We start from the raw sequence: 17,710 nt of genomic DNA, 5'->3' as shown, positions 1-17,710 counted from the left end.
GTTTTTCTTCTACTCCCTGTCTTTCTTGCTCCCTTTCCTTTCCCCTAGTCATGTCTGTCACGTATGTAACAACTGAAAATAAAATAAAATACACAATAATAATAACAAAAAGATAACATTACTGTTCACGAGAAAATACAGTAATGTGATAAAAACAAGCACCTAAACTCCAACAGTAACTGAACAGCGTTCCTAGAACATGACTGAAATTTCAACAACAGCTTCTAAATGGACCTTGGATTCTTATTCTATTTGTGGAAGATCAGTAGCAAAAGTGACCACGTGGTGGAGTAGTTTGATTTAGTAGTAGCTTTTGTTTTGTTGTTATTTTTGTAACTCTAAGATTAAAGAGATCTTGTGTTCCTCTGTAGGTTTCATATAAGTTTTTCTTATTAGGTAATAGATTATTTGCAACTTTTTTCAATAGAAATTAAGAAAACAATAGAAAAGAAATAACAGAAAAATAAATACTAACTATATTATCTAGTTTTATTGAGTGATTGTAATAATCCTGCTTTTACAGCTGACTTCAGGCTGACTTTCAGTATTTCCCACAGACAGCATAAAGATATATCATCTATATGTTCTATAGTCTCTAGTATTTCCACACGCAGTCCCGCCTTCGTGGGATTCCATCTGTGACGTCCCACATGGTAAACGTTTTCCCCCTCTTCAGCTACGTGGTGTTGCAACTATTTACACAAGCGACGCTGAAGCCACTCTGCTGGGTGATGTTGGATATTGTCGCAGCTGAATTGTGCGTTTTGGCACAATCCCGTCATATTTAAAACGCTTGCGGACCTGTGCTGTGGGACGAAAAGAAGCAGTTTAAGTTCTCGGGACCGGTCATGGCAAAGAAATCAGAAAAACCCGATTGGGTGGTTTTGTTTTCTACGACTATAGCAATACTTGTGTGGATTCCTGTCAGCGGTAAGTTGTTAATTTTCTTTCAAAGACTGTGTTTTGCTGCACTGACATCATTCTCATAAAGTTCAGAGCTCGGTCCGGGTCTCCTGTCCACTACTTTGCAGAGAGAGAAGTATGACGGACCGCAGCTGGGACAGATTTAAATATCTGATTAAATAGTTTTGTATCAGTCGCTGAAAAACCGAGAAGGTTTCTTTGGATTTCTTTTTGTAGCATTTTGCTTTTTAATTAAGTCACAAAATGTGGCATAAACGGAACGGTGGGAGTGAGAGCGCGTCAGGATAGCTATAAATTAAAAATCCCGTGAGTTATAATTCATAGAAAAGCTTCAAAAATGCTGACTGCGTAAATCACCTTGTTTTTCTCCTTGCGTGGCCCAATTATGCTATGCGTGCTCTTTAAAAAGCAAATCCAATGTGTTCTTTTTCCACTCTGTTAAATAATATGCAGTAAATAACCCTTGCCCTGATTAATTGTTACGATAATTTCCACTTTTTTCTCTGAAATTTTATAATGTTTCTAACTGTCCCGATGCATGCTCAAACACGTTGCGTTTCAGTGGGAGAGTGCGTTTTCACCTAAGTGACCTCTTCAGTCTCAACTGCCTGCAGGTTTCCCCAACCTTATAAACAGTTCATCTATTGAAAATGGTACCACTGACTAACAATAGGTCGTGAGGTCATTGTTAGGCAATGGTACTAGTTTCGGTCTGAAGAAGTCACTGGGATGGGTGAAGAAACGTTTCTCACAGTGAAAACGAAACATCCATCCATGAATTTGAATGCTAATCAATAAAATAAAATAAAAAACAAAAAAAAAACGAAACATCCAGATGTTGTTGGAATGTTTTAAATTAATAATCAGTTGTTTGAGAAAACCCCTTCCCACCAAACTTCAAATCTTACTTTACTTACTGTCAGACCTACTCTACATTGTTTTAAAGCTTAGCAGTGTTCCATGAAATATTTTCTTGTAAAATCAATACCATATCTTTATCAAGTATATTTCCATTTTACCATTTATTCATTCTAACATAAGCTAACATGCCTTTTGTAAACAGCACAACCTTCCAGGACCTCGGAGCCTCTTGTGATACCTCGAGTTGTTTCTCGGATGTATCTGAGTCCAGATGAGCTCAGGAAACTCCGCTTTAAGCCCACCGTAGGCACCATTCAGCTGTCAGAGGGCCATGAAGCCAAACTGAACTGTTCCATTGAAATTCCTGATACCAGACTGGAGCCCGCCATCCTGTGGGTGAAGGATAGTAAGGAGCTGTCGCCAAACATCCATGTGGTGATGAATGAGCTCCACTCCATCACAGATGGGGTATCAACTCTCCTCTCCACTGTCATGTATGTATTACATGAAGGTGAAATGTGTGTGATATGACAGGTTAGGTACATAAACTGATGTGTCCTTATGCATTACATATTACAGCATTAAACATGTGCAGAGAGTGGATGCTGGAGATTATCGATGCCGACTGAGTATCAGCAACATGTTGGTAGAGTCTGATCCGATCAGCATGCGGGTAGAAGGTGAGTTTTAGTATCCAGAGTATTCAAAACTTCTTTGTCCACACATTTCTCAGTTCTTTCACACTTCTTTAATCTGACTTAGGGCTGCCAACATTTGTCAAGCAACCAGAGGACAAGAACGTAACAATATACACACCTTTCACCCTGTCCTGTGAAGCGGTGGGACCACCAGGCCCTGTTCATATCCGCTGGTTCCGTGATGGATCACCTTATACTGAGGTTTTCAGCTCTCCCAGCAACTTCTCTGTACCAGGTGAGTGTTGCCACCCAAAATAATCTTTATCTCTGTATCACAACCTCATACATAAAGACTTTGTTTCACAAGGATTTATCTATTAGCACTTCCTTCTCTTTGCCTGTTCCTCTTGGGGGGAACAAAGCTTCCTAAAACAAGTGTTGTTTCTTGTTTTTCTCCTTACTCAATGCAGAATGAACGTACATAAGACATATGACTCTGCATAATCAAGTCTGCAAGACACCTTAAGTGAGACAGAAAGAGGCTGAAGATGCACATTATGGGTTGTCACAGCAATACTTTGTTACCTTCTTTGCCTTTTTTTGTAAACTCTTGTTGAGCAAGAGTTCCCTTGATGTCTGCTCCATCTGTGCAAATTTATTGAAACTGCTTTTTGAACAAGCGACCACTCTACCTACTGAGCTATCCCTGCCTTTTGAGGCTAAGGGTGGAAGCATTTACCAGCAAAGATAAAGAAGTATTTGGCGCTCAGATGGCTACAAAGTATGGAGTTAGTCTGATTTAGGGTATCGTCACTCCGTTGGTAGATTCTATTCTGACTCATCTATGCTGCCTCAGCATCTGTACCTTGCTTACTGCAGTGAGATTTGTCACCATGTCCTGTGTCACTTGGGCTGTCTGCTGTACTGCTGAATGGTTATCAGCGTTCATTCATGCATGGTTAGTACGCATTTGTAACAATGCTCTGCTGACTGTATCGTGAATGCACTGGAGAAAGTGCTAAATGTGAAAAAACAACATTTGCTGTAAGCTTCAGTTAAGCAGTAGCTCAATAATGACAGAAACGTGCTTGTTGCCAGCAAACAGCTGGAGACAGCAGCTGGTTAGGCTAGTTTAGCATTAAGACTGTAAATTTTCCCAAAACACCACATTTTGCAGATTCTTATGACCATTGAAAGTGATCGGAAAAATAAGGGCAGCAAAGATTTGGTTGACAGTGTTTCAGTTTTGAACCTTAACCAACAGGCCACGAGACACGCTGCATTTTGGTTTCTCTATGAACAAACAAACAGTTTAGAGTTAGGTTCTTAATTTGTTGAACAAATTTTTAGTTTTTTCTCTGTACACCACTACACTGTCATTATGTCTTTATCAAACAATCAAACAATTGCAGACATCCAGTTTTAATTCTACTGCTTTTACAAAAAAATTGCATTAACTGGTTATAAAACCAGTTTTATACCCAGTTAATATATACCCAGTCCATTTACAGAGGTTCAAGGCTTGTGGGTCTGTTTTATTATTTAAATTTGTATTTAATAAGAGCAATCATGCTCTATAGTGTTGAGGTCAGGTGACTGACCTGCACATTGAAGAATATCCCATTTCTTTTGCTTGAGAAACTCTTGGATTGCCTTTATTGTGCTTTGGGCCTTCACTCCATTTGTAGTGTGATGAGCTCTCTGATCAGTTTTGCAGCAATTGAAAGAATCTGAACCGAGACCATAATCCTTTAAACTTCACAGTTAATCCCACTACTGTCAGCAGTCACATCATCAGTAAACACTAGTGATCAGTCTACTCAGTGACTATAGAAAACATTGATGACCCAACAGCTCCCTAAAACTGAAGCCCAATTACCGGTTCCTGGTTATCTCCACCGTCCTGGATAGATATTATAGAATACTTTGGACCATCTAAGGAGATTCGAAAGAAAAGTATCTGGATTACTTTAAGTTTCCTTGAAGACGTTTCACTTCTCATCTGAGAAGCTTCTTCAGTTCTAAGAGCAACTAGTGGATTTTAAGCCCTTAAAGTGCTTGTAAATCAGCTGTTTCTTTCCTTCTTCATACTTTTACTTTATGTCTTTCTGGTATAAGTTAACCATGGTTTCATCTGTACAAAACTTTTTGTAGAGCTGGTCAGATTCTTTTAGATGTTTTCTAGCAAAGTGTCATTTGGCCTTCTTGTTTTTGAGTGTGACCAGTAGTTCGTTGCTCATTGTAAACCATCTGTATTTTAATTTTTGAAGTCGTCTGTTGGCCGTAGATCATGATATTGTTACGTCTACCTCCTTGATAGTGTTCTTGACTTGATTAGATGTAGTTTTGAAGCTGTTTTTCATCACCATGGAAATAATTCTGTGATCACGCACTTTAGTTCTCTGTGGTCTTTCAGGGCTTTCATTGGTCCTGAACTGGTCAGTTTATTGCTTCTTTTTAAGAATTGTGCTGTCTCTCTAATAGCTTCATTTTGTTTCATCAACCTAATGATGGCCCCCCTCACCGGTATGGACATCTCTTTGGTCTTGTATTTAAAATTACCAGGAAAAGCTATAAACCCCCCCCCCCCAACAATACATCAAATCAACTCCAGATATTATGTTTGCTTCATTTGTCATGAAATGAAAGGCCTACCCTGACCATGAAAGTTCTTATCATTCAACTGATAGTAAACTTTTAGTCCCTGAAAATGGGAGACTGTGTATAAAACACCCAGTACGAAATGTTCCCTAAAGTTTTCATGTTCATATCACTTTATGTGTTAGATCAGGACAGAACTGAAAGACATTAGTTTAAGTTTTAAAACAGAAATAACCAGAGAATTCAGGCATTTTGTCTTAAAAATCATTATAATATTTGTTAGGAACAAAGTCTTGACTGACTAACTGATTATTTAGCTGTACATTAATGTTAACATCAATGTCAGCTTATTCTTTCTCATGTTTCTCAATTAAGCAACAATGACAATTAATTGTTGCTTAATTGTGGTAAATTATTGCTACTTGTATTTAAAGGAAGGTATTTGAATATCAAGGCTTGTTGTAAAATGAGTTTTAGTCCCATGTTGTACAGAAATTGTATAACATTTTATAAGTAGACTCTCACTTTATCACCTCAAGTTTATGACCCCCTCTTTCTTCCCTAAAAGACAATATTTGTTATTAGAAGTACAACATTTGCTCTTTATGCCCTGATCCTTCATTTTGACTTTGCCACAGGCTAAACACCCCTGCAGTAGCCAATGCGTAGTGATACAGCCAAAGCTGAGGGGGTTAAAGGTTCAGAGTTGTGCTTTGGTCCAGCATGTGCAATCGCCCGGGCAGTAAAGGGAAGGAGGAGGGGGAGCTGCATAGGGAGCCTGTTCGGGGGTTGGCTCCGGGGACAAAGACCTCATTCACAGGACGGCTCACTACCCAGTAGGGAGGGGCTAGACACAGAGGGCTGCAGGCTACCAGGTCCCTGTGCAGGACCAAACATTGCTACAGTAGAACCACGTAAACCCAGATCTCTGTGTAGTCATCTCATGCATACTATGAGTCTTGGTTTGCTAAATTTGGGACTCCAGGGTATCATCACAGTGCTTTTTGTTGCTTAATTGTGGTAAACTATTGCTACTTGTATTTAAAGAAATGATATTCCTAAACAGTAGTACAGGCTAACGAGGAATTAAGTTGAGATTGGAAAGCATTTTATGCTTCAATATTTAATCTGGCTCAGCGGCAAGAAGCTGCATAAGATTCAGTCTCTGGTGTTAAGGAAGAAGCAACAAGTTTATCACTTCAGCTTGAAAGAAACTGAGGGAGTAAATCTGGCACACAAAGCAATAATGAGTGAAATGCTTGGATTAGCTGCAGTCTGGCAGAGTGGCTTTTGGCTATATTTACTCCCTGAGAAGAAATTGGAAAAATAACATACATCTCATACAGCTCAGTAACCTGGAGCAACTCCAAACCGGATAAATAGAGGTTGGGAGAACCACACTGCAGGACTTACATGATGCATTTTGGTTTCTCCATCCCACTCGCAACTTTACATTTCCTCTTGAATTTAATTTTCCTATTGTGTTGCTGATTTTCACTTTGATTTATTTCCAAGTAGAATAAAAGCAGAAACGATAATTCTCCACCTTTTTAATCAATTCCCCTTTCCAGCAAATACACACCTATTGTGTACATTTAGTTTGCACTGTTATTTATGAAATGCCCTTGCTGTGTAACCCAATACTTTTTTTCATATGTTTGGTTAACATGAAACCTCTGGGAAGTCTCCTGATTGCTCATATGGTTAGTATAGACAGCAAGCACGTGTTGTTTTGAACCTGCTTACTTCCTACTATGCTGCTACTGTCTGTATGCCATGCAGTTTGCAGTGCGCTATGTCAAAATTAGATTTGCGCATTTTCACTCACGTGTAACTTGATTATTTAATTTAATCTAAGTACAGCTCTCTGTCTTTTTGCAAACAAATCTACTGTAGCCTGTGTTTAGGTGATAAGTGAAGCACACTTAACCCTGGTTCTCCTGAGCATAGAAAGGCAACCTCTCACATCAGTTCCAGTTATCTCTCACAAGCTGGACTGTGAATTGCTTTGTGGAAAAGTTTCTGAGATGGAAGCAGAGCACAAAAGGCTCATTATCGCTCAATGTCCCCGTCCTTTTCTAACTGGGCAGATCTGTTGCTGTTGAAAGACAGAAATTGTGTGCTGAGGAAAACAGACCCATCGAAAAGGATTGTTACTACAGTCCATCATACTGGAGAGGCTCAGTTTGATCTTTTATTGTAAGAGGCACTTCTTTGTGAAATTTGGAATTATGATAAAGGAGTGAATCATTCTTAAATGAGACTTTTTTTTTCCTATGATGTTTCAGCCGGGCCTCACTCTCACTTCTTGATTCAGAATGACATGCCAGTTTTGCCCCAGATTCATCTTTGACACATAAACAAATCAGTTTGAGAGTGGTGACGATGTGTGTTGCTGGTTTGTGCTCTGCCTTTGTGTTATAGATTAATAACAGCAGGGCTGAGTCAGTGCTGTCATAACCTTGAAGACTGGTTGTTTTTGTTTCACGCTGCCCTGAAGTGCTACATGATTCACTCAAAAATCTCAACTGCAGGTGTGGATAAATACACTCGGTTCAGCTGTGAAGCTAACAACACAAAGGGCATCACCACATCCAGAGAAGCACACGTCAATGTTAAAGGTAAAACTGGCAGCTTCCAGGTCTAATAATATTCCAGATGATTTTTCTGCTTTAGAAGATGGTAGCTGATGCTGGTTTTTGTGGTATTTTCTAGTTCATCCCAGACCTCCCACTCATGTTACTGTGACAGAGAGGCAGTCCAATAAGCTGACGTTGAGCTGGACTCCTGGGCACGATGGCTTCTCTCCACTCACCACGTGCCGAATCAGAGTAAGCCCCATGTTTAATCCAAACTGTGCCATTGTTTAACAGCGTCATACTGATCACATGTTCTCCGATCTAAGGTTAGAGAGGTCAGTCGGAGGGAAGGGGAAGTGACGACCACCAGGTTCATCAACGTCACAGTGCCGCCTTTTCACAGTGAAGTCCCTGGACTGCAGGCTATGACGAAGTACAACCTGAGTGTTTCCTGCAGTAACGAACAGGGCGCCTCTCCAAACAGCAAGTGGGTCGAGAGCAACACCACAGAAGGAGGTGTGTTGATGCTACAGGAACGATTTGAAGGTTGAATTATAATGCACACCAAGAAAACTTTAACAATGCAAAGTATTCCTAAATGAAATTAAACTCATCCCAGCATTTAAAACCCAGCATATAAAAATGCTCAGTCTGTGTTTGTCTTACAAACGATGATGATATTTACAATACAGGACCTGTGTGTTGTGCTCCTGCCTCCTTCCCATCATTCTTGTTTAGCTTTCAGGAGCACTGTGTAATTAACTGACTACTTTACTATCCAAAATGTGCTTAATGTAAGCTTGCTCACAGTTGCAGTGCAATAATAACTGGAATTTTCTGCACTTGCACAACTACCTGATCTGCCCACAGCAAGCCCTGTTCAGAAAAAATGTTTTATCCACTAAAAACCTCTGTTGTTTTCCTGAAGAGTAACATAGGAAATAGGGGTGGTTTCACTGAGAAAACACAAAGTTCTTACTGGGTGGAGCTGCTTTCAACTTCCTTCCTAAATCCACCAGAGGGGATATTTTAGTTGAATGATTTGATATGCTGTGACCAGAAGTGACCGCATACCAAACCGTAATCAAAGATTTTTTTTGAAGAGTAGTCCAACTAATTTTTCTTTCACTTTATAGGTTTGCAATGACTGTGAATTATGTCATAATCCCATTTTCCATTTCTCGTTGCGTTCTTAGTGCCATCAATTCATCCCGGAAATGTCACAGTGCAGCTTGAAGGCTCGAGCTTGGTGATCGAGTGGAAACCTCCGCCCAGCGATAAGATAAACGGGATCCTAAGTGGTTATGATGTCATTGTTAGATATGGCACACGCCAGAAAAAGGTGAGCTTATCTGCGATAAAGTAATTAAATATAATCTTTTATTTTTTATTGTTTTACAACTGACAATTCTCGTTTCTTTTATTCTTCTTCTAACTGTTATTATTATTTTAAGAAAAAGAAAAGAAATGTACGCATTCAACTTTAAACTTGCTCTTTCAGAACACCTGTACCTAAAGTGGTAACTCAAGAAAAGTTTAAACCTTTAAACCCTGAATTTGTGGCTTTTTAAAAAAGAAAAAAAATAAAAAATTGAATGAGAAGAATGATGTAGAAGCCTCAAAAACTCACAAAAATCACATGTTAAAAATGATATATTTAGCTTTAAAGGATTAAAGATGTGCTTACGCGAATGAAGGAAAGGCTGTTGTATTTTGTACATTCCTAAAAAATTAAGCTTTCTACCACTTTCTGTTTCCCAACCATTCACATTAAATACAACCAAAGGATTCTTCCGAAACGCATGTCATTCAGGCTTAAGGTTAACTGTAAACTGTATCAAAAACAGGTGAAAACTACGAGTGATGAAAATCTTACAAGGGATCCATCATGTGTTTCCTTATTTTATTTAATTTTTCCTTTTACAGCGCTTCAAAAATTATTAGACCACCACCCAGTGTAAGGTTTATGCCACAGCTACTCTAAATTAACAATATTGGTTAATTTAATAATATAGGTTTTTGAGATGTTTCTAAAATATTTACATTTTACTATTTTATGACAGGTGTTCTAAAGAATTTTTTAAGCACTCTATGGACTGTTACAGTTTCAGTGTTGAATATATTCATACTAGACAGTTTCAAATAGTTTCAAAGTGTGCATTTGAGTAGACTTCTCTGGTTCATGCTCAGTTTCTGATATGTTTTTCTACTCCTGGCTTTCAGCGAGTTCAGAGAGAGGGCATATCTTTAACAATTCCAGCATAAGAATTTTTATATAATAAACAACATAGAATAAAAATTCTAATAAGAAAGAAATAGACACACAAACACAAAATAAGTATCCAAGAGAAAGTCCAAGTAATAAATGTGCAAACAATGAAATGAGTTAAAGAGATCAAAGAGTTAAAGAGAAGAGATTGTATTTATGCTTGTGCAGTGTTTATTGTTTCATTCAGGAGTCTAATGATGTAGAAGCTGTTTGAGCCTTTTCTCCTCGTACAATACAAATATGAAATATTATGAAGAATTGCTTATGTAAGGTTCATATTGAAAACATAAGGTGTTATCTCTGATGCTCCTATTTAAGAGGGTGTTTTTTTTTTTTTATAACAATGACTAATGTATGAAAATATGAAAAGAATGAGTGCTGCATACTGGGAATAGCTGACCCTCCCTTTGTCTTCTCTACTGAACCACAGGTCAGTTATTTGCGAACAACAGTTTATTCATTTGCCACAAGGCATCATCGAGGCCGGGAAAGGGATTCGAAGGAAACTAGTTTCTTTAGATCAGCTTTAATAGCTCATAATGTTGTTTGCATGTAGTCACACTTCTCTTCCTGTATTAGTGCGCTCACCTACAATAGAGTGACTCCGTCCTTCCCGTCTGTGTTGTAGTTAAAGGAAGCTGAGGGTGTAAAAACTGGCCATTGGTAGTTTTCTCCATTTGGCATGTGCCCGTGAGTCATCACAAAGTAACTATGGTATGAAAACAATAGGACGTGAATGTGAGTTCCAGATATTCCTATGTATTGTTCATTCAGTTGATTATGTCATTACTGTAACTTTGACTGGAAATACATACAAACACAGTACAGCCAATCCGCTGTCAGGATAGACAAAGTCAGGGTAAATAGTTAAAATATGTCAATCAGTTTTAAATCAGAGGAATAAATAGATGCTCGTAATTGTGATTTTTTTGGCATTAGAAATCAATGGTGCCAATTATTTCTCTTGAATCTGAGATTAACATTTTCTGATTGTTTATTTCTGAAGGAATATTTAACCTCACGTTGCCCTTTTTTGTTGTCACAGACATGAGAGGTGTTAATCATGGGTTTAGAACTGCCTGTCAGCACAAAACAGTGCAGACTGAGATGTACCGTTTAGCGTATGGTGTTGTGAAATACAGGGTTAAGTCTGTCACATGCTCCCTCCCATTGAGCACATGAGCCTATCCTGAAAGTTTGTGTCCTTCCCTTTTTTTTAAATGGGGACTTTTATTATATACAGTAATCACTACTACACGGTTCCCTTTGGATTTCCCAAAAGGGGAGCAGCTCTGTGAAATCAGCATGCATGCGCTTTGGGATGGGTTTTTTTAATCAATTAATTTTTGCATTTAGTGGAAATGAGGAAAAAAAGGAGAGAAAATGAGAGCATGCATAAAAAGTTGCTGAGCTGGATTTTGTGCTGTTGCACAAATGCACAAGACGTTCCTCAGCGTCTTCTTGCACCAACAAGCTTTTATTTTCCTTAAAATCTGCTTCTTCTTTTAGTTCAACTTAACCTAATGTAACTTTCAAACTCTTGTGAACTATAGCCTTCTGTTTGAACTTTTCTCTCCAAGGTGATAATGATTAACCTTACCATAGCATGTTTTTCTTTTTGTTCAGTCAGCTATGACAGTAGACGCAATTCACTTTGTCTTTTATTGTATGTTATTTCAGGTCCATAGTCTTACCACTTGGACACGTGTGGCTGTGGAGGAATTCAACAAAACCTACAGTGTGGAGGTGGCCGCATGCACGCAGGCAGGAAGAGGCATGGTCAGCCCACGAGTTGAATTGTTTGTGCCAGAGGACAGTAAGTGGCTCGTTCTGTTTATTTCCTCATCTTGAGCTGATAATTTGATAAATTGCACAGCATTGTTCAGCTGATGTCGTACTACTGTACTAAAATACCATTATTGCCTTATGAATAGATACCAGTGCCTATTATGGTTGCAGTATTTTTGGAAACACTAGCAGGAAAGCTCACAGGACTGAAATACTGCCTATTTTTCAGCTACTTTCATCTGAGATTAAAATCTTTTAAACTCTTGGATGAATCACCATGAAATACAGTACACACACTTTTGGTCCCTAGAGAGTTAAATAACTTTGGCTTCCTGGTCTTTCATGTGGAGCTGTTAATTTAGAGTTTCATCTCATCAAAATGTTGACCAAAATCCTCCAAAAGTACTGACTTTACTATCAGGTGCAGGTGTACTTTGGGATCAGTGCTAAATATAAATTGTGAACATGGCAAAAATCAAGACTCTGGTGTTTCAGTTTTAAGCATGCTAACGAGCTGCTAGCTTTCATCTCAATGCAACACTGACTGAATATATTAAAGTTTCAAAAAAGGGGGAAACATTTGAATAAGAACTTCTGTTGAAAACTATCATCACAGAATAAAAAATGTTGGATGTGTTGCGTGAGCTGACGAACTCTACTTCAGATAACTGATCCTTAACTTAAATTGCTGGATGTCAGATTTCTAAGTGTTCTCCTTTGTTTCTTCTTCTTATCTCAGAATCCACCGTACGCCCTTCATCCGGCCCTGAGACAGCGGTAGCACACACCAACCATGTTGTGGGGATTGTGATTTGTACCGTCTTTGTCCTGCTGATCATCCTCTCTGGGGTTCTCTATTTTCGGAACAAGGCTTATGACTCCTGTTTTGGGTAGGCTTAACAATTAACAAGTAATTATCCTAGTATGATAACCTGATCTTTGAACTTGCTGCTGGTTAGTGTGTTCATGAGACAACTGTATTTACTTTGATTTTAATCAGCTAACAGTAAACTGCTGCTTTGCGATATATGTTTTCTTCAGTAGTAGTAACTTCCGGATTCACTTTGTAAACTTCCTTATCTTCCTCTTAGTCATTGGAGTCTGCACAGTAGGTCATGTAATAACTGTGCAGCTGGAGAGATGGACAACAAACAGCTGTCAATTCTCTGGAATTCTTCATTATGAAGTCCATGACTCACTGTTTCCACTCAGGATATGGATAGGAATGTTTCACAGGCAGCTTTTCAGAGAGAAAAACATTATTCCAACCTCAAAGTCTGGAAGGCAACAGAGAGGGTTTCCTCTCTATGACCTTGTCTTTAGTTGAATTTTTAAGCCTGTATGTTATTTCTGACCTCTTACAGCATCAGACAGAGGATTACCAACATTTCCTGCTTTTTCTTAACCCTGTCTCCCCCTGCAGGCAGCGGTGCAGAGATGAAGAAATGCTGCCGCCTGTCATACAGTACACGCAACAGAGGTCCTACAACCGATCAGCCATAGGAGTCACTCGTATGTTCTTGAATGCTACTACAGGAAGATTAACACGCATATAACATGTACGTGTTATCAAAAAAATGATGTTCTTGTCTTTGGTCTGCAGTTGAGAACCTTGGGATCAGTGAGGAACTGCAGGCCAAACTTCAGGATGTGATGGTAATGAGAACTCTGCTCTCAGTGGGGAAGGTTCTTGGAGAGGGTGAGTAATTAGTTTCATGTATCTAAATTTGTAGGCATCCATAACTACAGTGACATGTTCAAACGATTACAGTAAAATGCAGTATATGTGCGCAGGTTTACGACTGGTCTTAACTTTTACCAGGTGAGTTTGGTTCAGTGGTGGAAGGTCATTTCACACAACCAGATGGCACTTCAGAAAAGGTTGCCGTGAAGACAATGAAATGTAAGTGCTTGTGTTATGTAAAGATTAACTTAACTTTAAAAAATATGTCTTAACTAACAAATATGTAAAAAAAATTATACCACACAGTGGATAGTTTTTCTCAAAGGGAGATTGAAGAGTTCCTGAATGAGGCCGCTTGCATGAAAGATTTCAACCATCCTAATGTCATCAAACTGCTCGGTAGGAGATCTCCTCTTATCTTACTGCACGTTCTCTTTGCTTCTTTCTTTAGTCGCTTTCTTTTGTATATCCATGCATTTATTTTTGATTGTGCTGACTTATCCTCTTGTCTTTAGGTGTATGCTTGGAAGTAGGCTCAGCACACTTTCCTAAACCCATGGTAATTCTGCCGTTTATGAAACACGGAGATCTGCATAGCTTCCTGCTGCGTTCACGCCATAGAGAGACTCCAATGGTAAGATTTTACCCAAACACTAACTTTCAAATTCAATATCATATTTATTAGAGTGTGACAGAGTGGTGTAGTGGTTGACACTGTCACCTTATCGTAAGAAAGATAGATGTTAAATGTCATGGTCGGCTGGACTTCTCTCTGTGGATTTTGCATGTTTTCCTGGTGCCTGTCTGCGTTTATGTAAGAGTGTGTGAATGTCAGTCTTTTTGTGTTAGACCTGTGATGGACTGTTACCTGGACAAATACACCCCATGTGAGCTTGAATACACTCCAGATCCCGACCCTGAAACGAATAGATTATGATTAGACTAAACAATATTTAAACTGTCTGCTGTATTGTGTGTTCTTGCACAGTTCTTGCCCACTCAGACACTCCTGAAGTTCATGGTTGACATTGCTTCGGGTATGGAGTATCTCAGTGGTCGTAACTTTCTGCATCGAGACCTGGCGGCACGCAACTGCATGTAGGTTCCTTCCTCTGATTTATGTTCAAAGTAGAGCAGGCATTGATTGAACTTTTCCTGGCAACATTCGCAGCCTTCTTAAATAAAAGAACTATGATTTATTATTTCAGAGGTTTATCAAATTTGCTTTTTTTCCATTAGTCATGAAGTCCACGCCTTGTTTGTCTTACAGGCTGCGTGATGACATGACAGTGTGTGTAGCAGACTTTGGACTATCTAAGAAGATCTACAGTGGTGATTATTACAGGCAGGGAAGAATTGCAAAAATGCCTGTAAAATGGATCGCATTAGAGAGTCTGGCAGACAGAGTTTTTACTGTAAAGAGTGATGTGGTGAGTAGAAACATAGCTTTACCAGTAACACACCTGTTTATGAAATCCAGTCACTAAAAGAACTGACTACTTTTCTGCACTCTTTGTTTTTCTTGCTGCTTTCTCTTGTGCTACAAGTGGCATTTTAAAAGGTTTGGTCTTAGACTTACACAGGGCACTGTCTCTGTCTCAATATTTATCAGTGTGTTCAACTTGTACGATTTTCCCCCTCTTTTGCACTTTTATCTTAAGTGTCAGATAAAGATTTAAAAAAATAAACTTTTTTGTTTGAAAAATGCAGAATATCGTACAGCTAAACCTGGGATAATACATGGTATTTCTATGTATTATCAGCAGGAAAATACCAGTTTGTGATGAAATATAATCTCAAGTTGAAATTCTGTTCTCACGCAGTGGGCGTTTGGTGTCACCATGTGGGAAATTGCTACAAGAGGCATGACGCCATACCCTGGAGTCCAAAACCATGAAATTTATGATTATCTAGTTGAAGGACACAGACTGAAGCAGCCCCCAGACTGTTTGGATGAACTGTGAGTGTCGTTCTTCACACAGATGTTGACTTTGGGTTTGATTGCTTTGAAAGTAACAATATTGACGCTATAAAAGTTTCATTTAATATTGTTGGTCTAAATCTTATATTGGAGGCTAGCTTTTTTTAAAAACATATTAACACAACAGTAAACCTCAAAAATAAATTGCTAAATTTTACAACCTTGAAAATATGCGCATTGAAATGTACCAAAATCGAGGTTCCAGTCTAATTATTTCTCAATACTTGGGGTCTAGGTATGAAATCATGTACAGCTGCTGGAGAGCCGATCCGCTAGACCGACCCTTCTTTCCCCAGCTGCGAGAAATGTTGGAAAAGCTCGCCGAAAAGCTTCCAGAGTCTTCCAGCAGGGATGATATCATTTATATCAACACCAGCTTTCCTGAGGAGGACCCCGATCGAGAGGCATTTCAAGCAGAGCCTCCTGTGTTGAGCTCCTCACCTTGCTGCAGCCGCATGGCAGCAGAAAATACAGTAGTTACCGCGGACATTCACGGGAGCGTGGCGGATGACCAGGATGATGGCAGCGATCGCTATGTGGTGGTGATTTCCTCCAGTGCGCCCCCGAGAGCTGCAACAGTGGATACGCCTCTCTTGTCAGATGATTCTTTAAGTCAAGCAAATGGGACCAGTGCAACAGCGATGGATCACAGCTTATATGACCCCGCCTTCATGCTATAGCATTTGGTACTGAGCAGTTACAGCCCTCGCATGGGTTAACAGTACTAATAATTTTGTCTTGTTGTACTGGAAGCACCTGCACATTTCCTGCTATGGACTTTCATAGATTGTTGGAGAGGCATTTCATGCTTTAAATGGCCAGCCTACATGTCAGTGTTTGTTGTTGCTTATACTTTTTTTTTTTTTGCGTGTCAACCTCAAACACACTCATGCACATGTTCGATAAGCTTATGATACTCTGAAATGTGAAAAGTATTTACTGTATTGACTTCTGTGTTGCAGTGTAAATAGAAAATTGTACAGAACATTTATAAAAGGATCTTTTTCTTTTAAAATAAAGGATTTATTGACTTCTTTAAAGTAAATATAGATAAGTGTGACATAAAATGAGCAGAATTCCCTCACAGATCCCTGTGATAATTATTGTTATTGGTATTCCAGTAAGAAGGGAACTGTATTACCATAATGATGACATAAAAGCCTTCAACTTTCAGCTCTGAAGCCCTTCTTGATTGCAGGATGACAGATTAGGTCAGGCCTAGAGTATAACTATAACAGACCACATTGTGATCTGTAGTGAGAGTAGAGAGAGGTGGAGGTATGCACTGTAAAGAAGAAGAATGTAGGTCAGTAACAGCAAGACAGAATATGCATGTGAATAGAAGGGGAGCGGGTGGAATGCGAGGAGTCGTTTAAATTCCTGGGGTCAAATGCCGGTAGGGTGGAGTGGGCAGAGATGAGTATCAGGGTTGATTGGTGAGATAAGGAAAGCAACAACAGTGAAAGCGAAGGTTTACAAGACGGTAGTGAGACCTGCTAAGATGTATGGTTTGGAAATGGTGGCACTAATGAAAGACAGGAGGCAGGAGCTGCAGATGTTAAGATTTTTCTTGGGAGTGACCAGAATGGACAGGATTAGAAATGTGCACAGCAGAGGGACAGCTCAGGTTTGGAGACAATGTAAAAGTGGTAACCTTTAGATACTTTGGACATGTGCAGAGGAGGAATAGTGGATATACTGGCAAAGGACAATTCAATTAAATTCAATTTTATTTATATAGCGCCAAATCACAACAAAAGTCGCCTCAAGGCGCTTCATAGATACAGAGAAAAACCCAACAATCATATGACCCCCTATGAGCAAGCACTTTGGCGACAGTGGGAAGGAAAAACTCCCTTTTAACAGGAAGAAACCTCCAGCAGAACCAGGCTCAGGGAGGGGCGGCCATCTGCTGCAACCGGTTGGGGTGAGAGAAGGAAGACAGGATAAAAGACATGCTGTGGAAGAGAGACAGAGGTTAATAACAGATATGATTCAATGCAGAGAGGTCTATTGACACATTGTGAGTGAGAAAGGTGACTGGAAAGGAAAAACTCAATGCATCATGGGAATCCCTGGCAGCCTACGTCTATTGCAGCATAACTAAGGGAGGATTCAGGGTCACCTGGTCCAGCCCTAACTATATGCTTTAGCAAAAAGGAAAGTTTTAAGCCTAATCTTGAAAGTAGAGATAGTGTCTGTCTCCTGAATCCAAACTGGAAGCTGGTTCCACAGAAGAGGGGCCTGAAAACTGAAGGCTCTGCCTCCCATTCTACTTTTAAATACTCGAGGAACAACAAGTAGGCCTGCAGAGCGAGAGCGAAGTGCTCTAATAGGGTGATATGGTACTACAAGGTCATTAAGATAAGATGGGGCCTGATTATT

The 17,710-nt window shown here is 39.4% G+C and overlaps 1 protein-coding gene across 3 annotated transcripts in view; it reads left to right on the top strand.

Moving 5' to 3' along the window:
- Nucleotides 1–16,360, top strand: part of mertka (c-mer proto-oncogene tyrosine kinase a) — a 28,392-nt gene extending 12,032 nt beyond the window's left edge. Inside the window, exons 1-19 of one of the 3 annotated variants that reach the window (XM_085478030.1) lie at nucleotides 700–930; nucleotides 1,988–2,279; nucleotides 2,365–2,465; nucleotides 2,548–2,718; nucleotides 7,559–7,645; nucleotides 7,740–7,855; nucleotides 7,930–8,119; nucleotides 8,800–8,945; nucleotides 11,553–11,688; nucleotides 12,400–12,550; nucleotides 13,084–13,172; nucleotides 13,264–13,359; nucleotides 13,483–13,563; nucleotides 13,651–13,743; nucleotides 13,860–13,978; nucleotides 14,333–14,442; nucleotides 14,615–14,774; nucleotides 15,168–15,304; nucleotides 15,561–16,360. In XM_085478030.1, the coding sequence (XP_085334156.1) occupies nucleotides 849–930; nucleotides 1,988–2,279; nucleotides 2,365–2,465; nucleotides 2,548–2,718; nucleotides 7,559–7,645; nucleotides 7,740–7,855; nucleotides 7,930–8,119; nucleotides 8,800–8,945; nucleotides 11,553–11,688; nucleotides 12,400–12,550; nucleotides 13,084–13,172; nucleotides 13,264–13,359; nucleotides 13,483–13,563; nucleotides 13,651–13,743; nucleotides 13,860–13,978; nucleotides 14,333–14,442; nucleotides 14,615–14,774; nucleotides 15,168–15,304; nucleotides 15,561–16,005 (2,802 nt within the window). In that variant the 5' untranslated portion in view covers nucleotides 700–848 and the 3' untranslated portion in view covers nucleotides 16,006–16,360. Of the gene's footprint in view, nucleotides 1–699; nucleotides 931–1,987; nucleotides 2,280–2,364; nucleotides 2,466–2,547; nucleotides 2,719–7,558; nucleotides 7,646–7,739; nucleotides 7,856–7,929; nucleotides 8,120–8,799; nucleotides 8,946–11,552; nucleotides 11,689–12,399; nucleotides 12,551–13,083; nucleotides 13,173–13,263; nucleotides 13,360–13,482; nucleotides 13,564–13,650; nucleotides 13,744–13,859; nucleotides 13,979–14,332; nucleotides 14,443–14,614; nucleotides 14,775–15,167; nucleotides 15,305–15,560 lie in introns of those variants that run through there. The other 2 variants (XM_085478028.1, XM_085478029.1) reach the window with 2 other exon arrangements.
- Nucleotides 16,361–17,710: the final 1,350 nt, after the last annotated feature.

Source organism: Copadichromis virginalis, linkage group LG13 (genome assembly GCF_057382275.1).
Source record: "Copadichromis virginalis isolate Kocher_CV1m ecotype Utaka linkage group LG13, C_Virginalis_male_GT1.1, whole genome shotgun sequence".
Taxonomy (NCBI): Eukaryota; Metazoa; Chordata; class Actinopteri; order Cichliformes; family Cichlidae; genus Copadichromis; species Copadichromis virginalis.
The sequence above is the reverse complement of the archived record's forward strand: the minus strand, read 5'-3'. Positions and strand labels throughout refer to the sequence as shown.